The sequence below is a fragment of the Enoplosus armatus genome, chromosome 18 (genome assembly GCF_043641665.1).
Source record: "Enoplosus armatus isolate fEnoArm2 chromosome 18, fEnoArm2.hap1, whole genome shotgun sequence".
NCBI lineage: Eukaryota > Metazoa > Chordata > Actinopteri > Centrarchiformes > Enoplosidae > Enoplosus > Enoplosus armatus.
The window spans coordinates 7,210,445-7,231,910 of NC_092197.1; the positions used below are offsets into that span (position 1 = coordinate 7,210,445).

General features: G+C 41.7%; 1 protein-coding gene across 1 annotated transcript in view; it reads left to right on the top strand.

The window, feature by feature from the left end:
• The first annotated feature begins 1,277 nt into the window (after window positions 1–1,277).
• The window catches only part of LOC139301166 (potassium/sodium hyperpolarization-activated cyclic nucleotide-gated channel 1), a 65,705-nt gene continuing 45,516 nt past the window's right edge, over window positions 1,278–21,466 (top strand). Inside the window, exons 1-2 of the mRNA XM_070924481.1 lie at window positions 1,278–1,633; window positions 7,768–8,191. Of these exons, the coding sequence (XP_070780582.1) occupies window positions 1,278–1,633; window positions 7,768–8,191 (780 nt within the window). The remainder of the gene's footprint in view (window positions 1,634–7,767; window positions 8,192–21,466) is intronic.

The following is a 21,466-nucleotide window of genomic DNA, read 5'->3' on the forward strand; positions in this document are numbered from 1 at the left end:
AATGTAGAAAATAGTCAGGAGATTAATCATTAATGAAAATAATCATTAGTTGCAGCCTTACATAAAATAGTTATAAATGAGCTTCTCACTTCAACCAACTACAACAAAAAAATCCTTCTCTCTTTTATATTAATGCATGAGTAATAACAATCTAATGATATAATAAATAATAGTAAACAGTCATATGGGATGTTTTCTGATTATACTTTTACTTAAGTAACATTTTCAATTGCAGGGTTTTCACTTGTAATGGAGTATTTTATAGTGTGGTGTTAGTACTTGCCCCATGTACAGGTGGCTGTTTTATCAAAACAACAATGAACCCCAGTTAAATTATAACTGTCTGGCCAAACAGGCAAGTTTAAGATGTATTAGAGGAGTAGCTTGTCATCCCTGAATGTATTCAGTGGTCATAATGCATTCTGCAGACATCAGCTCATTAACTCTGGTTTAAAATGCACCATGCAGATGATTTTATTTGGAGCATATTATCCACTTGCAATGCTTATTAAAGCCCAGGTCGCTTTTAGGTCTGTGCAAACAAGTGCTTGTAGCCTGCAACTATAGACAGCTACAGTACAGTCAGTGCATCCACGCTCTGAATGTTGGATCATATCTGCAACACCTTAAAAGGTGTGATATCCACAAGATGTTCAACTAGTTTTCTCATATGACCGGTGGCTCAAAGTACGATCACACCGACATTACAGTCTGTTTCACCGTGTTGTCTTCTATTCTCACTCCTCAGTGGGAAGCGAACCTGCCGCCAGCCGAGCCACAGGAAGCACACATGCTCCATCAATTGATAAAGGAAAAAAAAACACGTCTTCATTAACTTCATCTACCATTGAATTACATTCACGGTATTGGCGTCCACCTGCCGTGCGTGGAACTGACGACAGAGGAGGAGAGGGGAGACGCAGGGGGCTATCATGAGCCACATTATGTAAATAAGGTGCAGGGGCATGTGCCAGTTAAACCGCAGTGCCGTGCGAAGCGAGACGAGGCTTTGGACGGTAGAAGCCGGGGCCGTCGGTAGATGGCGGTAACCCAAGAAACCTGATCCACCGGGCTCTCGGGCACTCTGTCTCAGTTTGCAGCACTCGCACTGAAGGCAGAGGAGCTGAACAGTTTGAAGGACATAAGAGAGAGAGAGAGAAAAAGACAACAAGCAGGGAGAGCTCACGGCGGGTCCCTCTCCAGTTTAGCGCGCAGCCCTCCCGAGCCGGAGACGGAACGCTTTGCCGCAAAAGAAAAACGGGAAAACTAAAAACACCATGGAAGACAAATCTAATTCGTTCTCCAGCAGCAAGGAGGAGAAGGCGGATGGGAATAATGTTTTTCAGAGGCAAGACTCGATACAGAAAAATAACACGGGGAGCCAGAACATGAAGGACCACGGCAACTCAGTGGGCTTCAAGGGGGAGCGGGAAGAGGCCATGGTCGGTTTTGACGATCTGGAGGGGGCGTCCAGGCAACATGGTTTTATGCAGAGGCAATTTGGGGCCATGATGCAGCCCGGAGTCAATAAGTTCTCCTTGCGTATGTTCGGCAGTCAGAAAGCCGTGGAGAAAGAGCAAGAGAGGGTTCAAACGGCCGGATACTGGATCATTCATCCATATAGCGATTTTAGGTAAGGGCTGGAAAAGACACCTGCTCATCACCCCCTCCTCCCTCCTCCTCCCTTTTTATCCACCCCTTCCGTCACCCTAGGGTCTGCAAGCTATACACTTTCACACATAACGCTCTGTCATCGGCACAGCCTGCCCCGAGGCGCAGACGCTAATCTGCCTCTGTGTTTAGGCAATCAGGCTTCCGCTGGCTGAGGGCTTCACTGGCTAAATGTGCTCAGTGAGAGTGTGTGTGTGTGTGTGTTTCATTGCGGCATTTTTATTTTAATAAGAGAGGGACGCATTAAGGCTACAAAAAGGTGTGTATCAGTGAAACGTCCTTGGAGAAAGGAAGGTGAATGTCATTTGAAAACACACACACACACACACACACACACACACACACGAGCGCACGTCCCCCCCCCCCCTCCCTGATTGTGCCACAGTAACAGCACAGTGTCAGGGTCCTCATTGCGACAGTACCTGGACACAACGTGACAATGCCATTGCGCCATCAACGGTTGTAAACATTTCATTGTAGGCGGCGGTGAGACGACGGGCCTGTGTGCAACACACAAAAAAAAGAAAAAATGCACAGAATGCGGTAAAAGAAAAATCGTGCAGGGAAACGATTATGAGGAAAATGTCCGTGTTTGGAATTAATCAGCTAAAACTGATCTTTGAATGTAGTCATAAGAGGTGCAGACGTTTGACGGCTCTGATGAATGTGTGATCTGTTTTTGAAGCTGAGGAAATGTGATGGAATGTGTTTGTTTGAGAGGAGCTGCAGGAGCATCATGCCACACTTCCTGCCTTGAATGCCACAGTGACATGATGATTGGCGTTTACTCTTCCTCTGGCTTGTCTTTCTCTCACCTGGGCAACCCCGCAGTGCATTTAAAGAACAAGGCTGCAAGTGAAAACTAACATTTTTAAGAACAGCCTGATGAAAGACGCACCCACTCCCCATATTGTCACACAGCAAATGTAGCAGATGAGCCCCAGTCAGCTTGAGTTCAGACAAACTGCTTCTGATTTTGCTCTAATTTGTTTAACATTTCTAGCACAGTGCGTTTCAAATGGTAAACAAATGAGATCAGGTACAGCCAGGGCTGGTTCCCCACAAGCCGCGTGTTTACAGTTCACCACTTAACCAATTAAGCATCTCATCTGGCCCAGTCTCTGCACCAGCGTCCCCTGGCACAGCTTGACGGTGACAGTCATCAAGCCCTTTTCCATTGAAGCTACTGTGTGACATGCTAGGGCACGTTGGAGCTGTCCGTGGTCCTGAACTCAGAGCAGGCCTGAGTATGCAGCACTCTGTTGCTCTCAGCCTTGTGTAGCTTCGCCTGGCTTTTATTGATATACCATGATTTCAATGCAACAATGAGAAAAAACATATCATCACTTGCCATATAATTACACATAGGAATAATGCTAACTAGGATATCCTGTGCTCCCCCACACAAAGACACAGGCATATGCATGTGCCCATGTGCTCACACAGATGTACAATGATGGTGGGCAAGGATTAGTAACACAACACAACAGTCAATGAGCTTAGCAGTCTCTGAAAACAATTATGTAAGGAGATTGACCCCCCCCACTCTACAAAATGGCCAAAGGGTAGGACCAGAACAGTTCAGTGACATGCATATACCTTTTTGTCACAGTAATTCATTAATCTAGCGATTAATTAGCTGTCATTGTATACTGAATGTTTTGGTAAGAGGGGCAGAATTTAGGGAAAAAGTGCAAGAAAAAAAGCTCCATAATGGGGAAATGATGTATGTCTTAGAGCATATTCCAAATATATGAAATAAGAGACATACCGGGCCATCAATAGGGATTTTGTGATTTAATCTCTGCTCAAGAAGCTCGGCCCCTTTTATTTCTGCTGTATAAGAAAATGTTTCACTAACTCAGGCCCCCCTAAGGCTCCTTCCCCATGACATTTTCCAAAGGGCGGATTTTCATAGGAAGTCCTTGTCCTCTAGCCAGTTTAAAGACACGACCCGTCTATACCAGTGAGATTGCCTGCTGGCTTGAAAGTGGTACAGTACTGCGGGGTTACATCCCACTGCTTCAAGCTACCAATCATGCTGGTGCATAAATGATGGAGGTGCAAGGGTACACTTTGCTTCGCAGGTCTCCTTGCACTGTAGCTTAAAAGGTAATCTGTTTCTCTTCTGTGGGGCTTAATTTAACAACTTCATTATTTTTGTTTGTTAGTTTTTTTCCACAGGAGTGTATATCACTATCATATTATATTAAACATTTACTGTCCCCTGTTGTTTTTTTGTTGTTGCGGAATCTCATATGACCAAAAAGATAAAACAACTCTGTACGGTCTTTTAATGAAAAGTCTTACGTAAGTACAGCCCATGAATGACACCACTATTCACACGGGCTTTATATTGCTTTGTGGGAGTGTTTGAAACTCAATATGCAACATATTCTTTGTACACAGTGGCTGCTTAAAGTTTAATGACAGGTTAGTAATATTCATTATTCATAGATTTTTAGAGAGGCCTCATGCATGGCCTCATACACCTCTGGTTATGCTAAGGAGAGGCCTTTGTCGTAGCCTAAAAGACTCTCAGGGATGTTTTCTTTCTGTCAGTTTTAAAGAGGACGTCTGCTTTGCCAAGACAGATGGGGGTGTTTTTAGCCGTTACAAAGTCTCTCAGTTGCTCACCATCATTTTTCTTGCCATTTAAATTTGTCATGCTACCTAGAATGTATTGTGCAGAAAATTATGGGCAATTAATTTTCTGGCAACCTCTCGAGTTAATGGAAATTACATGTTTTTATTGTTGACATTCCTCTTGAGGATTCAGATGTTTACAAGCCCAAATTTAAGGATGGAGTTGATTGATTATCTGTAATAACCTCATCAGTCGTGGATGACGCTGACCTCCATTTATTTGTTCTGAAGTCCGTGTTTTTATCGCTGTACACATCAGTAGCACAGGGTACTCGTTACATTGCAGATTGGATAGGGTCGGGCTGTGCTGAGTAAGATTGTGTGGGGTTCCCTCTGTTGCTTGGCAGGAGAAGTCTGGCATTGATTATGATGGATCACTTGTTGTAGGGAGGAAACCTACAAGAAGAAATGAGCTGGCTTGATTTGGAGCTTTTCGTTCCGATAACGATTCCTCTGCCTCGGCTGGAGTTGGTGCTTTGATCTACCACAGGGGTGGCCGCTACAGTATAATCATCAGTGCTTCATGGTTTTTCCCTTTTTTTGGGGGGGGGGGGGTTCTACTGCTCCAAGCTCTTGTTTTGGGTAGGTCCAAGGGGCTGGTGACTGAGTGCATTGCTAGAGCTGCAGTTACAGCTGGGTTCACTGCTCTCAGCTACTGGTTTGACTGGGGCTGAGTGCATTCCCATAGGTGGAGCATTGAAGCAAGAGCTTAATTCAATGATGTAGCAAGAGCTGGGTGCAGTCTTTGTTGGAGCTGACTGTGTTGACACACTTTGTGACTGAAATGCTTTTCATTTTTCAGAGATTTTTTGTCTATTCTATTCTAACTTTGTAAACAACTTTTTTCTAATGCAGCATCTTCTACGGTTTTCTGTTCTATAGTTTATAATTCGAAGAAGTGAAAATGTTTTATTCATTAGATAAGTGGGTGTCTCGGAGGTCATGTACATTATAAATTCCACCTACCCAAGTCATGAGAGAGATAGAAATATATTAGGATATGAGTTGTGGGCACTCTGTGGGCGATCATTTTCAAAACAAGGCTTTTGGTTATGTTAATATGAGGGGAAAACATTCAACATTTCCATCACTTGAAACATAGCAATTTAACAGATGCTCATATGGAGTTCTTGAGGGGTTTAGGATGTTTCTGATTTCATCTTTTAAACCCTCACTGCTGTTTTTTTGTGTGACTTTTGCTTTGTTTTCCAATCTGTTTTCAAATCAATTTAACAATTAATTTAATACTGTATTGCCAATGTAAGTTATTACATTGTTTTTAATATACAAATGACTTAATTTCAGATCATGAACTTTGACTTTTTGAGGTCTTGTTCTTTTGTTGTTCTTTCTCTTTTATTTTTCTCGTTGTTCTAATATAGCTCTCTTTTTAAACCACATACTAATTAAGATATCCAAAGTAATTTATGTTTTCTGCAAATTAAAAAGATCCCTAAAAATATCTCTATAATCATGGTTTCATCTCTATCTTTGTTCTTGTTCCCCTCAGATATGAATAGTTCTTTTCAGTGTATCTTGTTATGAAGCAATTGAAAGATGAATCACAGCAGATGTCTTCACTGCAGCCTCTTATTACACATTTAAATGTAAATAACAAAAAGAATAGCTTATGCCACATACACATACTGTATGCACATTATCCACCTATCCATGTCAGCTGAAGGGGCATCAATAGACTGAAAGGTTGACAATAGTGTGTGTGTATTCAAAATGGTATGATTTAGGGTGTGTGGGGTATTAGCTAAGGTGAACTAAAATCCTGCATCCTTGGTCCTCATGCTCATTGTTGCACGTTATTACCATTAAGCTTCTGAGCTTTGATGTCCCACTCAAGGTGTTAAGTCAAGGCTCTCCATATGAAGAGCCCACTCCAAAGCCCCCAGTTCAATGCCTGCTGGTTTAAAAATACCTATGATGGGTATTACAAAGCACCTAGATGACCGCTGTTTACTTGAATTGAAGACAATTATCAGACACATGATCTGTGGATATTTATAAAGCCAAGGCCCCGTCTTAATTCATTCAAACAGATCCATTACTGGGTGGCCAGTCTGCCAGCCAGACAGGCAGCCTGCCAACCAGCCAGCCAGTCCATTTCCATCTTCAACAGCAGCAATGGACGGGCAGCAGGGCAGAGCAGAGGCAGGCAGGCAGGCAGGCAGGCCGGCAGCAGGGATGGCGTCAGTGGAGAGTTTTTAGCATGAGATAGGATTCCTGAAAGCATCTATTTTCATTCATGGTTGCCCGGGCTTTATCGAGGCCCAGGACACTTCGTGAAAAGAGCAGGGTGCTGATGAATCACTTCTGGCTCTGTTCATCACAAGACAGGGCAGGGACATTAACACAGCCAGGAAGGATGAGAGGGTCTCATTGGGGCCCTGAATACATACAGTAAGTGCTAGGGGCACATTTCTCGATGTCCTTGAATCTTAGTTAACTTTGGGGCCTGACTTGCAAAAGACTAGGAAGAGATTTGGCATCAACACAAGCTGTGTAGCTGTCAGAGCTGGACCTTATTCTTATTTCTTCCCTTTGTAGGAAGCATGTGAGGACATCAGACCCACTGCACATCCACCAGCCTTGAAGAATTTCCTACTTATTAATGTTAGTTGTTTAGACACATTGGCAACGTGTAATATGATATATGATGATAGTAGAAGCTCCCTAGCTGGAAATAAGTAAGAGTATATAACAACCATAACACTGTTGTTTATCCACATTAGCTGCATGGCTCTAGGAATGGTGGTTGGTCCACCTCTTTGACCCAAACTGAAATATCTCAGCAAATATCGGATAGATTGCCGTGAAATGTTATACAGATATTCATGATCCCCAGAGGATGAATCCCGCTGACTTTAGTTATCCCCTGACTTTTCTTCTAGTGCCGCCATGAAGTTCACATTTATGGTTGTGAGTTAAATGTCTTGACAACTAGTGGATGTATTGTCAAAACATACAGACATTCATGTTCCCCTCAAGATGAATTGTAATAACTTGGGTGATCCTCTGACTTTTCATTTAGCGCCATCATCAGGTCTAAATATTAATTTGTCCAATACTTTGGTTATTAACCAAATGCCTTCAAAACGAATGACATTTCCGTCAGTCTCAACTGTACTTTGTGTTTAGTGCTAATTAGCAAATCTTGCTAACATGGTAAACTAATGGTGACATAGGTAAACATCAGCATGTTAGCATTGCCATTGTGAGCACCAATGTACCTAACTGCACCCTCATCCTGGCTGTGGACTTTTTATCTTGTTGAATTGTGATAACTTTGGTGATCCTCTGACTTTTCTTCTAGCGCCATCTTCAGGTCAAAATTTCTCTTTGTCCAGTACTACAAATGTGAATACACTCGTGTCCGTATTCATTTTCTACAGCATGTTTTCTCCCTTGCATTACTGATTCATGTGTGTCGCTCTGCAGGTTCTACTGGGACTTGATAATGCTCATCATGATGATGGGGAATCTAATCATCATTCCTGTGGGAATAACCTTCTTCTCAGAGCAGACCACCACCACCTGGCTGGTCTTCAATGTGGCCTCAGACACCATCTTCCTGGTGGACCTGGTCATGAACTTCAGGACGGGGATCGTCAACGAGGAGAGCTCCGAGATCATCCTCGACCCCAAGGTCATCAAGATGAATTACCTGAAGAGCTGGTTCGTTGTGGACTTCCTCTCCTCCATTCCAGTGGATTATATCTTTTTAATAGTAGAGAAAGGCTTTGACTCGGAGGTATATAAAACAGCCCGTGCCCTGCGAATCGTCCGCTTCACCAAGATCCTCAGTCTTCTGCGTCTGTTGAGACTGTCCCGACTCATCAGATACATACATCAGTGGGAGGAGGTGCGTATATGTTTTTCTGTGTACATCAGTGAAAAAAATAGGGATTCATATAAAAGCAGAGAGCAGGAAAATAATGCAGAGTAAGAGAGTTATGGTTCTTTATATTTATGCGCTGCATGGTGGTTCTCTGGCTGGGTGCTTTTCCCAGCAGCATGGCAACAACCTTGAAAGGTTAATGCACAGATATAATTGTGCATGTATAAAACTATTAGGTGCTGTCAATCACCACTGGTCAGAAGGCTTATCTGTGGATAACAAGTGGTAATGTCAGTTTCAGCTCATTGATGGGTGAAATTAATTCAAAATCCAAAATCAGAAGTAATTGCCTTTCAGAAAAAAATGGGTTAGGGTTAGAGTTTCTAACTATATAGTTGGTATATATGGATTCAGGACATAATATAATTAAGTCAACTATTTTATAAAGAGAGTACAACGAGGTATATGTATATTAGAGGCTAAATGAACTGCTTTTTTAATGTTCTGTTGGTGAGGTTGTCCTAGATATGAACATCCACATGGTTAAACCCCACTGGACATAACAGAGAGTGATATATGTTATTACCCTCCATTGAGTCCTTGCCCTCCCTGACTCAGACTGTTTAACCAAGCTCTAGTCTTCTCCTCCTCCTGGTAACGATTTCATTACACACTGACTGATCGAAAAGATTGCGCTCCTCCATATCGTGACTGAACCATTCCAGCAGATGGATACACTTTAGACATCATATCCGAAGCACAGACATTACGTTTGATTTGAAACGTAGCCTGGATGAAATGTAAATGGTTGACCATAACACCATGTCTCTCTCTCTCTCTCTCTCTCTCTCTCACCTCGCCCTGAACGTCCTTGCCCCACAGCTCCCTGTCCCTGCCTTATTGTCTGACTCCCCCTTGTTGTTATCGCTGCTGTTCTCCATGCTGTTTGTTACACTGGTTGAAGCAAATTGTGTTGTTGTCAGGGCTCAACCTGAGCCCAGTGGACATACTGTATGCTTCAATGATACATCAGTAACAATGGAAGTGCAACAATAGATTATTTACTCTATAAAAGGTGCAAACTAAATGTTATGATCCTGTAAATATAAGCTTTTACAGGCACACTAATAGCTACAGTCATGAACAGTATCCGGCCAAAAGTGTAAATAGTACAAATGTGCAGCGTGTCCAATTCCCAGCCCCCACGCTATGGATCAGTGAACATTTATGGAGCAGGAAAAGATCATCTTTGTGCTCAAGTACCAATGAGGCAGCAGACTTTTATAGTGTTTATGGTGGCTTATATTTTTCTGTCAGAGTATGTTTTAAACTGTGTTCTATTACCCTTACTGCATAATGTGGCATTTGAAAAACAAAAGCATTATTCATGCCTCAGCAAAGCATTATTCAAGCTTTGGTAAATATGGAGTTTGGATTTACTGTAGGATACACACACACACACACATCACAAACCATATTCTGAAAAGTGAGCACCATATGGATTGCAGTTTGCTTGGTGTTATCATCTTGGCATGCACACTATGTGGGAAGTTATATACATTTCAGATAGGGCAACGCTGTATATTATATTGCCGTCTAGTTTGCAGAGCTGTATGCAGTGGGAGGATGAGATGGTATGGACCAGGTTAGAAACGCAAATAGACGGTGCCGCAAGGTTAATGAAAATCTGCAGTGAGCATGCAGGAAGGAAGGCAATGCAGTATAGGGATGTGTCATAATGCTTGGATACAACAGCAGAGCTTACAACCCTGCCCGTTCATCTTCTCTCATGCTCAGTCATTCCTCTTTGTCTCCATTCGTCTTTCTGCTTATCAAACTCCTGCCTGTTTCTTCCTCTCTGCTTCTAACCCCCCCCCCCCCTTGCATGCCTCCTCTCCCTCCCTCACTCATGGTATGTCATCCTCCTTTAGCACTCTGTCCTCCTCTAGATGTGCCTAACCTCAGTACGCTTAAAAACACAGTACAGGAATTGAAGATGGTTATTTTGGTGAAACCACATTAAATAGACACAGTGACGAATAAAACAACAACAAATCAGACACATCTACAGGAGACGTGAGAGGAAAGAAAAGGCACTCTGTGGAAAAATTCCAAGCTGTCGTAACATGTTAGGTGTAGGATGCCGGATTAGTGCTTTAATGGAGGGACAAATGCAGACTCCTGCCATCATAATGGGTTTCAAGCAGTGAGCCATCATTACATCAGCCTTGGGATGGACTCAGTTAGTTATTCAGAGAGTGAGTTTCGACAATAAATCATCTTCCAGCCTGTGCGTCCGTCATTCCTTCATCTGTTGTGTGCTCCCTGCCCCCCCTCCCCTTTTCACTTTGTCACCATCTCTTCTCTCCATCTGCGAAGCAAAGAGGGTCTGCTATTTCATCAGCGCAGGCTGGACAGGCAGATCTGGGCTAACTCAGATTTGTTGGTTCATCAACACTCTCTATTAGAGCTTAAGGTCACACCGCCAAAGGTCTGTAGCCAGTAAAAGCTGCATCTGAACATGTGTTGGTCTTTTTCTTCTTCTTCTCAGAGGCCTCACACTCCTACAAGCTTCATTTCTCCCTCAAAGGAGCACAATTTTCCTGATTACTATGAGGGAAACTGGAGATGTACATGTTAAAAAGATTCTAATGTTGAGATGAGGACATTGTATTTTAAGTCTCAGTCTTTCTCAGTAAATACTCAGCTTTACTTTGGTGCAGGTGCCAAAACAGGAACCTCTTATGGACAGCACTGCTGGGAAGTGGCTGCTGGGTATTGTGGTCTAAGTAAAACAGCTGAATGGCTACAGCATTAGTGCCCACAAAGGACCTGATGCATCTTATTTAAGCAACTCACTCGATTGCCACTCATTAGAGGAGGAGTAGATGAGTCCATCTGGCTGTGCCAATTAGTCAGGAAAAATAATGATGGCAAAAAAATATATCTTCCAATAGTTCGAAAAAGCATTAATATTCTTTCTCTCTACTAAGTTATAAGATCACCAGTAAGATGGAATTTGGGATTTTTGGTTATACAGGCTCTGACCCCAGCTATCTTGGTGGTTACTATTCGTATCTGTATTCATAATTCTCCGTGTGTTTGTTCAATCATTCATTCGTTTGTTTGCTCACACATAATTATTGTGACGCACAGCGCTTAGGGAAATTGCAGCATACCGTGTGAAGGTCATGCAGAGCAGTAAATACGCTGTGTACTCAAACACCACAATTTAAACAAGCACCAGCCAAATGTAGGCTGAAATGGTGTTTACACATCTGGAAGTAACTCGCTGGCATTTCCTATATTCTTGTGGCCATGTAAACACTTAAATTAAATATTTCAAATGAATTTAAGTGACATGTTGTCACTGTGCAGTATGTGTGGCTTGACTCAAAGACATGTGTAGCCTGCACCAGAACAATGGGTCAAATGTAATGTGAAATAATCCCCAGACTCTCCAGTTCCCCTCAGCTCCATGGAGCGTTTTAGCATCTTTCAGGTCATTATTTTGGTTTTAGAGCCAACAACGTTACTGTTTGGATTCTCACCACTATCATCAACCTCTCGTCCAGCTTATCTGATAAACCCACTTTCCACTACTAGCAGGTGAACATAGTGTAGCATTTAGCAGCTAAAGAGCCAGATGTTTTCCTCAGAAGTCGGTGGAAACCAAAAGGCATGAATGATAATGTTGATAATTAAATCAGTTGATATGTTATTATTGTGTTCACTCACGTGGACTAAAAACAAAAACAGTATGTGTGATAATATTAATGTTTCCAACCCAGAGAGCACTGAAAAAATCCCCAGTCATAGGTTCCTACCAGTCACCTATAGTGGCCCAGAGGAATCATATTTAATGGCTGAGTATTTAATAATTCAATGAAATAATGAGAACAGTTATCAGGGGCATTTTTTGCCCTTTCATCTTTAATTTCACAAGGATTTTTAGATCTTTCAAGGGCGTTTTTGCCCCCTGCTCCTATTCATTTCTAACCCTGCTTCCCTTATGTTTTTCTTATTATTTCATGTCCACTCAGATGCAGAGCTAATTATCCCAATGACCTTAAAGTCACGTCAGACAGATTTTTTCTTCTGCTGTTACCTTTGGAGAGATCGCCACGATAGATTTAATACCACCACGTCCAGTGCTGATTTTGGTTCATTGTGTTTAATAGAGAAAATGCTGAAGTAGACTAAGAAAATAACATGTTTAACCTGGTGTAGAGAATCCCCACAGCTCCCAGTGCCACATCTGGCTCATCACAGCCACCAGGCCTCCCGCCAGATCCCAGCTCAAGCACAAGGGCTCAGGTTGGGCTTGTGGCAGCATACCAGCCCCCAGGGGTGCCTGTACCCTTTCTGAGGCCCCAGGCAGAATGTGTGTGTTACACTACTATGGTTTAAAACTTATCAGTAGCAAATCAACAAGTAAACCTAATCCTTATATATATATATATATAAATATGTATATAAAGCACAAGTAGGACATTTTGCAAGCCAATTTAGCAAACTGCACAACTAGAGAGCTAACATTAGTATAATCTCTACTAGTCTGTTGGGACAAATAATTGATATATGACAATATAGTACAATATCATTATTATTGATTCGCTGTAAAATCATGATATATTCTCTTATGATACTGAGGGAGATCTGCCCTATTGACGTTCAACTGTGAAACTGTCCTGCTTTGTGGCAGCTGAGGCCTTACATTTGAATGATGGCACATTATTTATTTGTGTGTGTGTGTGTGTGTGTGTGTGTTAAAACGACACAAACTGTGCCATAATTATTCAAATATGTACTTCATAATACAGTGAGTACATATGGTCTATACATTTTGACACATTTCCCCTCCAATTTAAGGCTTGTTTCCCTCTTTCGTTGAACAGATGTTGTGGTGTATCACAGTACGTGTTGTCTGGTCATGTTGCAGAGTCGACTGTATTTTGATACTGTTGTTACACATTGTCACACATGGCGAGTTACACAATGATTCCCACCCCCTACAGTCAGTATAAACATGCTACAACAGCAGGACATGAGGTTATGTTACCAGTCTCACCTGCTGACAATTCACCTGCATTGCTACTGTCGCTACCAGTTTACTTTATTCTATTATTTATTGTTATTCTGACCCAACCGCTACATTGATAAAACATACAGTATAGTTCCTGAGTGGACCCTTTTCCAATTTTTATTATGCTTCTGGTGATGAAACTGTGTTATCATCTCAGGCCATCGTGTCGAGTCGGGTTTGTGGTTTGTGCCCTGAAGCGCCATTTTTCAATCAGGTGCGCAGTTTACATTCTTGATGTGGGGCGGGGCCTTTCCCTGAATCGCTGATGTTGATTTATTTTATTATTTCTGGCATGAAATTAGAAATGTATTCCCAGGAAAATGAACTGAATGTGCATGAGGCACTTAGCAGCAGCTCTGCTACGCGCAGCTCCACTTTGTCAGCATCAGAATCATAGAGCTGTCATGCAAAAGTACAACCTGTTTCTGTGAACATCAGCGTGACAGACTGAGTCACTTCTCGAGATCAGACTGTTCTATTAATTCACCGTTAACAACAGTTGCCTGGATAAGACACTGGTTGATGATCTTTTAATCTTCTGCTACGGCCAACAGCAGAGCGTGATGCAAGTGATCTGTGTAATTATAGCGTCTGCAGGGATACCTCGTTCCAAACAAAGGTGCACGGTTGATTCACGGCCCAGTCGGTAAATTGATCTGAAAGGGGGAAAATGTGAGCCAACTGACCTGGGTATCTAGCTCACTGCGTGGGAGCAGCAGAGGAGACGTTAACTACATCACACTGGCTAAATTTGGTCCCCACTGAAATAACCCATACTATTGTGTGACAGACTGACAGCAGACCTCTTTTTAACTCCTCCGTCTTTAGACACAGAATGTCAACAGAGATGGAGATGTTTTTTCTGCACCTTTTCTTATGTTAGTTAGTTTAATCGTGATGCTGAAGTAAAGCCAGAACTTCAAAGGTGCTTCTTGGTATACATTGTATATACTACTTATAATGTACAGTGCAGTTACAAAACTAGATACATTCATGTAAAGTCAAGGTACAAGACAAGACAAGGTTGAAAATAGGGCAATTATTTTCTGTGTGTATATTATTTCTTTGACAATACCATTTACAGTTTCCCAGAGCCCAAGGTGACGTCTTTAAAACTCAAAGATTAACAGTTTACAATGATATAAAACACAGAAAACAGTGCTTAATATATGACTCAAACAACTAACTGATTATCTGACTGACTATTATAATTGATGATTCATTTTCTGTTGATTTACTCATTGTTTCAGCACTAGTTGAGAATGAATATATTACCATCCCACTGATGAATACGATAAACAAACAGAAGAGACACAGGCATCGTAAGGTGAAAAGGGGGGATCATGGTGAAGCCACCGTGTACTGTAATTTGCCACCTCAGCAACAGATAGTTTGGTGTGAAAGGAGATTAGTCGGCTTTGGTTTACAGAGTCCTGTGGACTCAAAATAGGCTATGCCAAGTCCTCAGTGCCTTGAGGCCACCTCCTCCTGTCTCATGCAGGGACACAGGTGCATAAGCGCACACACACACACACACACACACACACACACACACACACACACACACACACACACACACACACACACACACACACACACACAGAAGGTGTGCGGAATCATGAAGTGCTGAATCATGTGTGAGGCTGAAAGAGAAAGACAGATGGAAACAGAGAGAAAGGGGGGAAGGCAGTGTGTGTTACATTTTATCTTTGTGTGTATCATACAGCAGCAACAGTGATTCCTGTACTATGTTCCCCTGATTGATTTTCTATTGTGTTGACCCTATTCCTCTCTGTAATTACAGCTTAGACAAAGGATTTTAAATGTGACCTGGTAGTGTTTTGTTTGTCTGTTTGCATTTCAATACATGCAATCGACCTCTGCTCTTTTAAAGCTGCACCTACATGCAATTTATCACAGTGAACAGAGACAACATGAATCTACAAAGACAGTACACAATGCATTTATCACAGAAAGAGCATTTGACATTCATGAGAGGATAATTAAAAGGAGTCTGGCCTCATTACCATGTTTTCTCAAATGGCATTTAGTTGCAGGACATACATACAGTACCGAGGAGCAGGAGTGTGAGCGGCTGCAGGATTGTTGCGTTGGAGCAGAGCCGTCGGCTGATGGCTGTATACAACTGTTTCCTGTTATGTGACGTGTTTTGATCTGATGTGATGTGTGAGGCTGAGCATTGCTGTGGGAATGTGTTATGTCTTCGTGTCTGTGAGTGTGCATCTGGATATGTCATACCCTGTAGCCTAGAGGTGGCATATGGCAGCTTGGTAGCACAACCGATCTTTTTCATTCCTAAAATAAACCGTATTTTCACAGGGCGATACTTAGTAAATATCAATCTGCCCATATCATGTATGGGTTCACTGCAGCAAAGGCAAATAATGGAAATAATGACCCAGGATGAAGTGTTTGAAGACATTAAATCAAGACCAAGATAAGCAAAACACACACTGCTGGCGGAGATTCACGTTAACTTGAAAGTTGTACAACCCAGTACATGTTTAGTTAGTTAGCCCAGATTGTGAATTTGCTGCTGCACAAAGCACATGTAGCCGAGGCTGCACAGCTGAGTTGTTTATATTTAATGTCCATTGGACGTTGTTTTTGCAAAGCACACAAAGGTCTGGTTTCACTTGAAGGTATGTTGAGGACACTGAGGGACGACTTTTTCGGTGCCTGGAGACGTACACGTCTTTTATCTGACAGAGGCAGCCGACTGGAAGCACAGTTCGTAATCTGAGGTGCAGTTTGTGTGTCATGAGTGGAGTTCACCTTTCTGTTTTATGCTTATGAATTAAAGGAGGAGATATAAGTCTAGTAGATTGAGTTTTACACCATGATTGGCCATTTGTAAATGTGCATGTGCATACAGTTACGTGGGCGTCTCGGGAGACATAGATCATATCAGTGCCACCTACATCCTCTATGCAGCTCTGATGTGAGCTTCTGCCAGAGCGGTTGCTTTGTCTGGGTCACCCGCCTCTGCTTTGGTGCTTCTCCACCATTTGAAGTGACTTTCTGCAGCTTTTTAAAAATTCATTATTTCTCATAATGTCACTCCATCTTATCAGAATGTCTTTAAAAGTTGAATGACACACAAATCTATCTATAAATACGTATTATTATGAGTTTATGAGTAATAGATGCCTGATATTTTTTGCATGATCTCTTCTTTCCTGAGCCTGATTCCACCACTAAACTGCAGCTCGTCTGCTCAATGTGACCAGAATGTGGGCATAGTTTGCATTTGTCACTAAAGCATGAGTGGAAGCAGATTTGCTGTCCAGCACTTGGCTGTGGAACAGTGAATTCACTGTTCCCTCTTCTTCACTCTTGCATTTTTCATCAGTGTTCAAGCTCCATGGTGGTGTTTGTGCATGCTTTATCCCATTTGGTTGAGCAACTCTTAAAACGGAAGGCCTTTTTTTTTATATGGAAAAGCTAACAAATTAGCATTTTCATGTTAACAATAACCATGTTTTGCATCTTTTTTTATTCCGTTTTGACTTTCTGACAGGATGGCTTGTGAATGCCTTTTACTTAATGTCCAAATCAGATTGTATTCCATTTTGAATAGCATGCGAACAGATGACAGCCTGTGTTTTGCTGATGGAGGACCCAAAAGTGTATTGTAGCATATTGGTCGTCACTGGCATAAACAGATTTGGGAACCCCACCCTTTGTGTAGCACTGCAGAGCATGACCCGGGCAGGCTGTTTGGAGGCGAAGCAGACCTTTGTTGTCTTGACTGTGGGAGTTACAGCCTGCGGGGGGCTAAAGAGCTCTGTCACGTGTCTTTATGTGTGACAATCTGTCCGTCACACGTTTAACATGTTGTTGAAGACCTTTCCTTGTTTAAGAGGCACCCACAGTGACATAGCAGTACTCACAAGCATTAATGTTAAATATTCTGGGCAAGAATGTGTTATTTTGTCTATTTAAACTAAATAAATAGAGGCAAATAGAGGGGGGGCAGTTATTTCTTTTCTTGCAGCAGTAAACAATGAATCTTATCCAAAACAAACACTCACTCTCGCTCTATGTCCATTTCATTTTTTTTCACCCTGTCACACACACATACGCAAGTAAAGTCACACACACACACACACACACACACACACACAACAGCCTAATGGACTCCTCAGGTCCAATTTTGTCTAGCAGACAAAAATGAAGGACAATGCTTTTTCCTTCTCATGCTGTCTGTGTTCTTGTCCTATCTGTTTTAAGACACGGCTCTCTGACGATGAACATAATGTGCCTTGAATCGTGTTCTTGCTCAGCTCACTGAGGGAAGCTCGCTCTTGGCCCACGGGGTGGAAAATCCCAGACTCCACTGCCTGAAAGAAAGAGTTTTTCCTCCTCATCCCCTGTAGATTTAACCCATTTTCCCTTGCCAAGTCACTCAGTTCTCCTTCTGTTGCTAGTTGGTCTTGTTAACTGCAGAAGAGAGAGTTAATTGCTTGTCCATATGGTTTAGAGTACAGAGTTGATTGTCAGACCCATGGTGTTGAAGTGGAGAGAAAAGTATAGCTTTAAACACACTGATTAAAGCACCACAGCTACGCTTTATTTCTGTGATTTGCTGAATCAGAGACTGGATCTAAATCATTATAAATACAAGGTTAATAAGATAAGTATGTCAACAGTAATGTCTGCACAGTAACTCCAATACACTATTTTATCAAAACTTATTAACTTAATTATATAAACTAACAGTGTGGATTGGAGGTGGTGCGCAGGCATTGCTCTTGATAGATTCAAATATTAAATATAACACAAATACACTTAAACAACCAAAGTGTGCCTTCTAGATACCTTCATAAATAGATCAAACAGGGAGAGGGAGGCTAGAAAGCATTCAAGGGAGAGGAACTATAGGTTAAAAATAGACTGCATTGTCAGCACCCATATGTTTCAAGCTTCAAAAACAAAAGAAATAAAAAGTGAAAACCATCTATTTTCGCTTTCTCTTTCCAAAAGCTGAACTAAAGGCTGTTTTTCTTATTTCTTATTTTTCTTAAGTTGACATTTTGGACATACATGCTTTGGGCAGCGACACATTTAGATCAGACAAACCTGGGAAGAAAAATATGAATTTGGTGTTTAAAAGTATTAAAAACACAGTTTTTCCACCTAAATGTGAAGCCATTTGTTGCATGTAGAGGTCTATAGAAAGTAAAGGGACAAACACAAGTTTAAACTGTTAATTAGATCATTTCACTTCATCAGTGATGAGATGAGATGATGTTATGAAAAACATGTTGCTATAGTGCCTCTTTTGTCTCTTATAAACTCGTTTTGACTCACAGCTGAGGAAATGGAACAAATGAAAGCATGTATGTGATTTGAAAAAAAACTGCTGATTGATCATAATCATCGAGCTTAGATTCCCAGTAGGTCAGCCTATATACAAGCCACTGCTGGCTTTACAGGTCACTTTGTATCATACTGTCACTGTAAGCTGATGTATGACATTTAAAATGTTGTATACGTCTCCACTGGGAGTACCTCTACTTCTCTCTCTCTCTCTCACTCTCTCTCACTCTCTCTCTGTCTGTCTCTGGTCTTTTCATCTCTTACTGTCACTGTCAGTCTGTCTCTCGGCTCGGCCCTTTATTTGATGTAAGATATAAACAGACATGTCCGCACAGTAAAGGCACAGAGACAGAGAGGCAGTGACACCGACAGGCAGCGACGGAGACGAAGAGAAGGAACAGTTTGTCTAGACAGGAGGCAAAAACCGTATGCAATATAAAAATAAGAAGTGCTCTAATCATGGATATTTTCTGAAAGATGAATGGAATCAGGTTTTATTCTACATGAATTACTGAATTATAGTAAGTGATACATCCAGTGCCCTCAAATTACTGCCATCTTCTGTTATTGAGCCGGGGGTATAAGTGTTTCAGCAGCCCCACAGCAGTCAAACAAAATCAACATCTGCTATTTCTTCCAACATCTGCTGCTTATTTTTTGGCACAATTTTGTTTTTAAACTCATGTCACATTTTGATATTCAGCAACAATTTATATATATATTTTTTATGATTTACATGAGCCCCCTCCAGAGTTGGAAAACAGTTAGTGAAAGCAGCTTTGATCCTCTGTCCATCCCCATGGGATATCCCCCTGTGAACACAAGCTTCCTTCTGCATGGTGTGCACAGTACAGTAAGCAGACAGATGACAGATATAGTCTTGGGAGGGGGCTAAAGTGATAAGTGTGGCGATTAGGCTAATCTCAGTTATTTTTGTTCGCTGGCCTGTTGTTGGTGGTTGCTGTGTGTGTGTGTGTGTGTGTGTGTGTGTGTAGGAGGTATGTTGGGGTGGGTGTATGGGTGGGGGGGGTCCACACTGAGGACACATTGGTGATCCCTGGTAGTTATCTGACCAAAGCTCTTGATCTGCGTGCTACAGACTCTCCATACTTGACTGACTGATTCTCCGTGAGGCTCGTAATGATGCCTTGTTATTTAGAGGGGAGCAACACCACTCATGGCCGACATCCTGTAATGATGTCTTGTGCAAAATAATTAATTAGTAACTAGTGAAGCATTTAGGGTTCTTCTACGTTCACTTCCCAAGAGTTAATGTTGTAGTGGATGGATTTACTGAAGCACCCTTCATCCATCTGCCACGACGACAGCTGTGCTCATCTATTGAGGCCTGGCTGTTAATACGAATCTAAACACAACAATTTACATTGTCTCATATAGGAGCACCACTACGGCAATGAACTATTATTACACCACGGAGAAGTATTATTATGGATGCCCATTTGTGACTACGACACAGATTAGATTATGTGGCATATCAAGTGTAGTTACTCATGCTGCTGCAGCTAACATAGTCAGAGGTATGTGAGACTAGATAATGTGCTGTGGCTCCACTCAGTTATATGACTGATTATGGCCCCCTTAGGGCTGTATATTTACAGTACTATTCTATTGTTATGGTTATATAGCACTTCATTTTTTGCTGTTTATACTGCAGTATATATATTTTTTCCACATCATGCTAAGAAGAAACATGATTACAATTAGAGCCATCATAAGTTACTATTTTGAGGCCATCGCACTCCCTCTGGGCTCTATCAGGGAGGGTGTGTCTTCGCTGTAAACTGTGGTTTGAAGGGTCCATCTTGTTGATGTTTACATGAGCACAGCAGGTCACCCTGTGCAATCCAGTCAAATCCCTCCTGCTCTCACATGGGCACTAATCTTCCCTGACTGCCTTCTTAGCACAACCACAACTCAGGCTACAACACTTGCACTTCCTCTCTTTCACTCCTCCAGGACACTTCCAAAAACTGCATCTTGCTTTGCCATCCTGCTGTTTACTCTCTGTGTTTGTAAGTTAAATATAGGGAAAATTCAAATAATAAATGCCCACAACATGTATAAAAATTCTATTTTGCTACTTGAACTCCTCAAAGTTCAAAATGAATTGTTAAGTTTTCAGACAATTCAATTTATTTCAGCAAGTTTGGAGTTTGGAGCAAATTTTTTTTCACTCTCACCGCTCTCATAACGTTGTTTTTGGCTGCAGCAGGCAGCTGTTTACAGCGAAAAAGCTCTAAAAACCCACTGAACACTACCTGCTCAGCAACAAACAGCAGACAGACACAGTTAGCGACTAGCTGGTGGAGCATTTAGCAGCTAAAGAGCCAGATATTTCCCTCAGGAGTTGGTAGAGACCAAAAACATTATTAACTCACAATACAAATATAATATATATACTGTATAGTCTCTTGAGGCAAGAGGCTTTACTATATAAGAAATCATATTATAATATATCTACGCCAACTGCAGGCAAATAATCCTAACTGAAATGAAATATAATTACAATCTTGGATCGATGTTGCATGCCTCTCTTGTCTCTTTCCTTCTTTCCTCCATCATAGACCGACTGAGGACACTGATTTAATTCCTGGAATGATGTTGTCAAACTGTCGTGCTGAGACAGACTTGTGTAACCAGACAATTGGAGGGAAAATTGGGTCATGTGGGGGAAACAGTTGTTTTTGAGCGTACTGGCATATTTTTTTGAACAATATGTCCACGCGTACCATGTTCTTTTGTTTTCTCAGCACTTGACTCATTGCACTGATGAGTGATCGATACACAGGTGCCGCTGCCTGAACTATAAGTACTGCTTGTATTTGGAGGTGTCAGTCATGTGTACATGT